We start from the raw sequence: 9,283 nt of genomic DNA on the forward strand, positions 1-9,283 counted from the left end.
AAACCTGTCAGGGGATGAGATCAGACGATCTCAAAACCATTGCTTTTTATCTATTGATGGAGTTGACGAATTTAAACACATATAGGAGTAGTTTAACCACGATATCTCGCCTCCCCAGTTTCTTTTAAACGTAGTTGAACAGTATTGAAATAAATAATGTATAATAAAATGTTAAAGTCCCCAACCTGAAAACCCAAACGTTTCACTGTCATCTAATTTGATGATTGCCATTGTTGTTTGTGACAAGGGTAAATATTAAGGTCAATTATTATTTAAAGTACAACAAAAGAATGTAATTGGAATAAACAATATGAGAAACAATATTGTCAAGATCTTACCTGGATCCGGATTCACAATACTATTAGTATCTGGTCCTATTCCACTTAATTGTACAACGCTGAGTGGTACTTTTATAATTTTTAAACTTCTTCAATATTACAAATAGTCGTCCCCACCATGAAACAAAAAGTACTAGCAGTTTGTCCTTTGAGTACTTTTATATAACAGAGTCCTTGTGGATTTGAAATTCCTCCAATGAAGTTTTCACTAATTAGTAAAAATAATTCAACAAATGATTTGCAAAGTGGCTTCAGCATTACGAAATTTGTATTCAAGAATGTAAGAGTAAAAACAGTAGCAGATTAAGACCTTACGGAGACCACCCACTAAGGTGGTCAAGGAATGCCAGAGGGCTTAGAATGTGTGGAATACTTCTGAAGAGAAAGGGAGAATTCGAGAACTCCCCGAAACAACAAATTTGTCTGTAATGTATAACATTTATTTAATTTTCTATTGCGTGGAGCCCAGGATGGTTAATAATAAAACCCAAACCAGAGAAATGACACGATTCTCCAACATTATCTTCACAATGTCTGACAGCCATCTTCCACCTCTTATTTGCTGGACAAATGGTTTACAACAAAAGAACATTAATTTTCTTTTAGAGCACCAACAATAAATATAACAAGCAATAAGCAATCATTAATAAAAAAGAACGAAATGTTGAGAATTTAAAACAGTGCTCTAACCAACGAGTGCATATAGTTTGGAGCTTATTCAATAACATTGTTGATTGTATTAATACTCTGAGTATCTTCTAGTTCCCAACATTCACAATACCAATTGATTTTTGATTAATTTTACCAAGTGAATATACCAATAAATCGTTATAATTCTTTAACATTATGTGGATATGTTAACTTATCGATTGGAATTAGGTTATCTGAATCCACTTGAACGCCACTATTTGAATTAATATGTTACTGATTGTCAGAAATCTGCAGTGGCTAAGGTAGAAAATCCCACTGGAGTTGTCAAAATGTTACAAACAAAATTCTCAATCTCGCTCCTCAAAACAATTATCACAATCAAACTGAACTAGCTTAAAAATATCCACAACTTCGGTATCAGGTTAAATAAATGGTAGAATACTTCCATCAGACACCAAGGTATTTTAGATTTTCGAATTTTATGATTTTTATTGTGATGCAATACTAGATGAATGTAATTAGTTGTTTTTAGTTAAATTAACTAGAAATATTAACGATTAATAACTAATTTTCATTTATGTCCGCCAAACGTCATACACTACTCCAAATGTTAATTAAATTCTTATTTTGATGCTATTGAAAAACATATAGCTCTTTGGAAAACAAAATATATTGTACTCAATTTTTCCTTATTTTTATATTGCAACATCTTCAAAAATATTGTTTTTGCGTAGTTTATAAATTCCTAATTACTAAGTTAAATTATCCTAATTTTAAAAATTATAATTTGGTGTTTTATTCAGGATCAGGCTCGATATTAGTTAGTTCTAAAAACATTTGTTTCATAAAAAAGAAAAATATAGATATTAAAAATTCCGTCATTGATGATTACTTTCAATAGGTTATGTAATACTTAAATGTTTAATCGCTTTGAAACTTAGTATTATTAGTAGTTTTGAACTAAAAATAATTATTTCACAAGGCTTGGCACAGAACTGAGCAACACTGATCACAGTGCGGCACTTAAACTGATAACCTCTTTTACGCATGGGCTCTCTTAGATAGTGTTTTGGGATTGATGAATTCTTCAGTGTGACTTGAAAATTTTACGTTTTGTTATACTTTTATTCCAGAAATGGATAATCCTTCAACCTACGCCGATTCAGACACTCCGCTAAGATCAATTTGTAAGCTGCATGCACCTTATAAGTATCTATATTTTTTGTAAGTTCTTGAATTGCATACAGTGTTTGTTTACTTTGACATTTCAGTTCAACCGAAACAGAACTTCAAATCTCCTTACTTGAACTTCGATACAGATTATGTACCTAAACCTGAATTCATTTTTCCCGAAGGAGCTGGTAAACAGAGAGATAGATTTGAGTTAGCGTTTGGTCAGATAGGATCATCATGTATGTTCGGTGCAACAATTGGTGGAATGGGAGGCCTTTACAATGGACTTAAGCAGACAACACTCGAAGGTCAAACTGGAAAACTTAGAAGGACACAGTAAGTTTAGTTGTTTGTTGCATCAAGTTGTTTTAACTGATAAAGTCCATCGTTTAAAGCTTTATTTACTAAATTCATTGTGTTTAATATAATGAAATTCATTGTGTTCGTGTCTGCCATGAGCACGTTAGTTAATATTGTCAAGTTTCATTTTTAACAAAGGCTGTGCATCATTGCTCAGTAAATGACTCAATGTTTCCAAAATAATTGGAAGGATAAAGTTAATAGCCATTCTGATATTACATCTTCTGATTTTGTTTTTATTTTATCAGTAGATAAGTGATACTTATCTGATAAGAATCAAGATTATTGTTCAGCATACCTATTTACGTCTCATCCCGCAAACCTACAATTGCTATTGAATTTATTGCCTTTGATTTCTCATCGCAGAAGTTGTTATTGCATGGTTTACTAACCTACTCCATGCTTATATTACCTCTTCATTTTGTTTAATATGATTGTTTTGGGTCATTTTTGTATATTTTAATTATAATATATAAATTTATATATTATAATATTGTATATGTAAATTATGTTTAGAAATTAAATTGAACACATTTGTTATCTTTCTGACCCCCTCTGACAAGGACCTTGCAGGGCTTTTGCTATATCTTAAACAAGTTCAATGTGGCAACCCTAATAGTAATTAATTAAATATTTTGTATATTTAAATAATTTACTAAATAATTAAGTAAATATCCTGAAAGTGCTAATACTTTTTTATAGATATTAATGTAGTTTTGGGTCATATTAAAACTTGACAGAACGTCAACATCAACTAATTTCAGCAGCCTATTTTCAATTATTATTTATTGCATATTTGATTAAAAATTTAATTATTCCTAGTCCTTGTGATACAAATGTGAAATGGTGTGGTATATAACACATTTGTAGCAATGAGAAATCCTATTAATGTTGCTTATCCAACAAAAGGAATGTAGTCTGGTTGGTCTGATATAGAAGTACCAAAAAAGTTTTATTATTACTCATTTATTGTCATTACTCATCAAAATTCTAAGCACCATGTATTTTAAAATTTTAGATATCCTCGGAGTTTTGTTAAAAAAGTAAAATTATCATCAGTTACGTTTATCGTATTTTAAGTGTATATTCTAGTTTTATTATTTTATTTTATAGTTATTATATATCGATGACTTACTTCACCAGTGATGCTAAGTACATTTCCACTAACTAAAATGAAAAATACAATTAAAGGTTCTCTCTTTCAGGAAAATTACAACTTTTAAATTATTTTATTTAGATTGAATAGATTTTGAATTTATACCTAAATTTGTTCAGGCAAAAAATTTATTTATGTTCTATCTTGAATATGTATATTTTCAATAGTAATTTTGCAGGTTTCATTGAAAAATAAAGAATAATAAAAATTTCTATCTCTTATCATATTTTGAGTGAAAGTAATTTGATAGAAAAGTAAGAACAATGTCTCATCGTTTACTCATTTGACATAGTTCATGTTGTTTGTGATATATTTAAAGTTTAGCTGAAATGATAATATTTAGTATCAGTTAATTGTATAGAATTCTGAATTCAGATTCATAATTAAGATATTTATTGCATATTAGATTTTGTATGAATCAGATAATAATATTGCTTGATACAGTAAGATATATTCATTCTTAATCGTACGATATATTTCAGGTTAATCAACCATGTTATGAAACAAGGAGCTGCAAACGCCAACACCTTAGGAGTCTTAGCGGTTATGTACAGTGGTATAGGCGTTATATTAGCGAAGGCCCGAGGCGCTGATGATGAACTCAATACATTGGCGGCTGCTACAGCTACTGGAATGTTATACAAATCCACAAGTAAGTTTTTATGTTATATTTATTTTTATCATACCCCTAACAGGGTTTTATCTTAGGCATTAAACTACTTTCGAACTTGTGTTTGTTATTTTGAATTAACTTATTATAAGGTCCATTGTTTGTACAAACTGGTCTTGTGAGCATCGCCATTTAAGATATAGTGAAAAATGTTCTGACCTCATCATTCATTTCTGGTCCATGGTGATTTTCTGTATTTATGAAAATAGAAAGCAGTATTTTCACTTAAATGTCAATAGGAAAAAAAAAAAAAATCAAACCGATTTGGAAATGATTCAATTAGTATAACCTGTTTTTGTACATAAAATAATGCCATCTTGAATCAATCAAAAGAAAAAATGTTCTACATTTTGTGTCATTAGTGTTCCCGAACTAAATTTCACCAGTATAAACATTTTTTGGTAAATAATATCAACAATTATTTAAAAAATTTAAAGTTCTAGAAATATCTTATTTCTGCACCACTTAAGCCTAGTATATGGAACATGTTTCTGGAGATTTTTCAGGATTTATGTTGAAAATTTGATTTGAAATTTTGATCAGGGAAGCGATTAGTGAAGATAAGGCAGATTGTAAAAAAACTGTAACTATTTGTGGGGGGCTATGTAAATAACAAGATAACAACAGTGTATATTGGTCAAGACATTAAAAAATTACAAAATTCTAACATTAGAGGATGATAAATAAAATGAAATTATAGGATTACAAAAATTATATTATAAATTACCTTGTATTTATCAATAAAGAAAATATTTATCATGAGAAATGTAACAGAAATAATCCATCCATCCAAGGCGCCACAACTTGAATTGAATTAAGGTCTCCTATAGTTCGATAACCATTTGTCTGTGTGAAGTACTTATACTATTGTGGTAACCTTAGATAGTCTTAGCCTGTGCATCCATAACAACTCCATCTCACCACAGTCTAGGTCTACTTCTCTTCTCTTTCCATAAATCAATTTATCCAGTAGCTCAATGAAGTCTGCCATTTTGATTACCCAAACAATTTCAATATTCTTATAGATCTCCATCAGCTCTACATTTGTTCTTTGCTTCCATACCTCAAGTAAATAGAGCCAGATACTCTCAAAATACTGCATTCGGACGTAGCAGTTCATTCTCTTGAGTTTTGGATACAGTCCAGTATTCCAATGCATAGGTCAGGACAGGTCTGATGAGGATCTTCCACATATGTATGTTTTGTTAGTGCAGAAAGTGATTTTTATTTTTTTTCTAGAGACCAAAATAAAACCTATTTACTATATTCTTTGAACTTCTGCTCCAACATCATTGGATGCATTTATCTGGTTAACTCGAGTGTATAAATGCAGAAACATACTCAAATGTAATGTTTCTGTGCTTGGATAGGGTGTCCATCTTTTGAGTCCTCTCTTATATATTTTGTTTTAAATTAATTCATTACCAATACCCATCTTTCTGCGGCTTTCTGTTGGTCAAAAAATGCATACCTCGTGGATCTAAATATTATACCAATTATATCAGTATCTTCAAATATGGGTAGATCAGTTGATAATGGTTGTTCGAACTTAAACTCCAGATAGCCTTATCATACACTCCAATGCCAAGATGAACAGAAAGCTTCTTATATTATCCTTTGTTATTTTCTTGTTATACTATTAGTTTTATTTTGCCACCATATTTACTTTATATTTTATTTCTTTAATATGTTTTCTTCATAAATAACATTTTATATTTTACTTATCATCGTTTTGCTTACTTTTTTTATGATATGTATTCTCTTTGTTTACATATATAAGTTTTATTATAATAACTTTCATAATCCTGTTTTCATTCTATTTGTTAACTAATTTTACTCTTATCTTCTAATTTTTTTTTGGTAGTTTTTGTCCAGCTTATAAAAATAAAACAATTTTAAAAAAAAAATAAGTCTCCTTTATTTTTATTTATATTATTTTTCTCTGAGTATTTCTATCTTTTAAGACTAGATAATAATATGTAACTTAGTTCTTAGAACTATTATTGTAACAACATACTTGTATAGGTGGCTTGAGGCGATGTGGTATAGGAGGAGCCGTTGGGTTCAGCCTCGCAGCAATCTACTGCTTCCTAACATCACAGGACAAACTGCAGGGCATGATGCGGTCCTATTCACCCGCCTGATCCCTGCCGTTTCATAGTTCGTTTTCTAAAGACTACTCAGCGTTCAAAGCTTCTTAGTCGTACGATTTTTAGTTAGCGTATTATCAAAAAAATTGTGTAAATAATATCGAAAGAGTGATTTTTAATCTATGAGTCCTATCGCCTCCTCTCAGGAAATAAGGAATTATTCAAAAGTGATATATAGTAAGAATATGAATAATTTTTCGAGTGAAGGAAAACACGCTAGAAGGAATGTCACTGTTTGTAAATATGAGTTCGCAATAAATATGAACTGATTGTCTGTTGTTATTTATTTGTTAAATCCTGTACCTTTATAGATATGTTTTTTATATTATAATTTAGCAATTGTTTATGCTGTTTTTTCAATTTTATTTTAATTGCTTTATAAAATGTTCCTTAAAAATATGCATTATTTTTTTCTGTCATAAAACATTTAAATTTATGGAAAGACTCACTTATGTGTAGTATTTATGCAAAATAGAGACAACTTTACCTTGTTAAACTATAGTTTATTTGTAAACTAATGATTTGAAAATCTTATTGTAAAAATAAAGTTGTTTTATTGAAAAGCTGAAGGCCTATTTTTAAAATTTGTCTTTCCTTATTTTTTTTTTTTAATTGAGAGGACTGAATGCCAGAGAATGATGAATTTTGTCAAACTTTTAATTATTGAAAGTCAATATTTTAAATAATTATAAGGATTTTAACTGTTATTATTCTCAGATCTAAAATATGTCTTTGATGAGGACAAAGTTTGAATGAATAAATTAAATATTAACTAGATATGAGAATTCTATTTAAAATGATTAAACATTGTTGACTCTGTCTCAGGGTGGGTTCTCTAGCAATCAGAACATGTAAATGAATTAATGGCTACTTTAACAAATTGAGCAAAATATATGATCTTCTTTGGTGACTGTTGATTTTTTTTGTCTTCTTGTTTTTGTCTTGTCTGGCAGTAGACAAAGGGTGGTCAGGCTCTCGGCACTCCAAATGTCTGCTCCCGCCGGCCTTTCAAAAAAAAGAGAGAGCTTTCTTCCTTTGTCCATTATGAACCCTCGAAGATCGATGCAAACAATGATTGTAGCACAGACAATTCGAACAGACTTCGAAAGAATGAAATTGGTTAGTTTGCTATCCATGATAAAGTCGATCAGTTTTCTCTTCTGTGGAAATGCATGGACAAACTAAACTAAATTATTTAAGTTTAAAAATTAACTACTTATCAAAAAAAGAGGAAATTACAATACACTGATTTTTTTTTTAACTTTATAGAAAAATTGAATGAAATTTCTTTAAAAAAAAAAAATGATCCAAGAAGGTGGCCAGCATCCTACCCTAGGTTAACCCCCTCCCAATGAAAGATATCTACTTTATAAAGGCTCGGTGAGATTCTGTAGGGTCCCCTGATCCTGCTGTCGATTGACAATTAACATACAGAAAGTGGAATTTCTTCCTCTCACAGGTCAGGCCTGGGATATTTTCTTACAATATACACCCAGTTTCTATTGATAAAAATATTAATGCTGGGTTCCAGATTCTGGGTTATGTGAATGACAGATGTGATATGAATAGGCCCTGAGAGCAGCATGTCTGGATCTTGAAGTATTGGCTAGAAAGTTTGGCGTTGTGGTCAGTAGTGGGGAAACTATATACATGAGAATTGGTTGTGGTGGAGGGGCAGTTTACAAATTTGAGCGTGTTGATAGCTTCATTTATCTGGATTTGATGCGAATGCATTCAGTGATCACAGGAGGTGTCGAGAAAAGAATCTCGGTCACTACTGTTAATTTTTATAAAAATCAGAAGGCTACAGTTGGTGAAACACTCGTCTTGGATGGAAGAGCTTCACTATAAAGGAAAAATCAGAAGATCTAAAGTCAGGTTGACACGGTGGAGGCAGATGCATGAATGCTTAACGTCTGCTACTAGAGAACTGTAGTAGAAACCAAACCAGACTGGCAGAGCCAGAGGCTCTTGGAGGAGGCCCAGATTCGATAATGGATTGTTGCACAACATAAGTATGTATGTATATAATAGAGAGAGCTTGCTTTCTTTTCATTGAATTACCATCTACGAATCAAAGCTTAATTAAATTATAAAAGGTTCATTATTGAAAACTTGGTAAGGGTTTGATCCTAGCATATGAAAATGACAAATATTTTAGATTTTACCTCTTAGAATAAATTGTACTCAATTTATGAATGAAACGCAGTAAATAGTATATTAAAAAAGTACTCAAGAAGTTATTGGAGAATTATTTTTTTAAATACTCTACACATTTATTAAGTAGAAAATTGGTAATAAAATTCATAATTCATACAATTTTATAATGAAGTATGCCTTGATTATTTAATTTTTTCTTGAATTTAAATAAAAATAATTTTAATCCTAAAAATTAATAAATTGTTTTTAGAATGCATCAAATGCTTTAAGTGGTCTTTAGATCACTGTTATCATCAATATATTGACTAACTGTCAATCAGATTGAAAGATTGTGTTAAACAAAAATAGCATTTTATATTACAAAATGATAAATATTACATCATTTGTGACTATTATAGTGCATTATAGATTCAGTTGCATGTAGATAACTTAAGTGTTATTGATAAACAATAACAAAGAAGAATAGCATCTCGCATTGTTGGATCCCTTTTTTGAAATTCAGGTAAATCCATTCTCAAGAGTTCATAAAGTAATATGTTATTTAATTGCAATTAGTCTCGATAATCACTTTTATAAACATGAATGTGGGTATTAAAACCATAAATACTTAATTGTCATATTAACA

The 9,283-nt window shown here is 30.2% G+C and overlaps 1 protein-coding gene across 1 annotated transcript; it reads left to right on the forward strand.

The window, feature by feature from the left end:
- The first annotated feature begins 1,912 nt into the window (after positions 1–1,912).
- Positions 1,913–6,772, forward strand: LOC106682915 (translocase of inner mitochondrial membrane 23). Its single transcript, XM_014424052.3, has 4 exons — positions 1,913–2,176; positions 2,261–2,498; positions 4,161–4,330; positions 6,374–6,772. Exons 1-4 carry the CDS (start codon positions 2,125–2,127, stop codon positions 6,490–6,492), a joined length of 579 nt encoding a protein of 192 aa, XP_014279538.1. The 5' UTR covers positions 1,913–2,124; the 3' UTR covers positions 6,493–6,772.
- Positions 6,773–9,283: the final 2,511 nt, after the last annotated feature.

Source organism: Halyomorpha halys, unplaced genomic scaffold, assembly GCF_000696795.3.
Source record: "Halyomorpha halys isolate HHAL.00 unplaced genomic scaffold, Hhal_1.1 Scaffold450.1, whole genome shotgun sequence".
Lineage (NCBI taxonomy): Eukaryota > Metazoa > Arthropoda > Insecta > Hemiptera > Pentatomidae > Halyomorpha > Halyomorpha halys.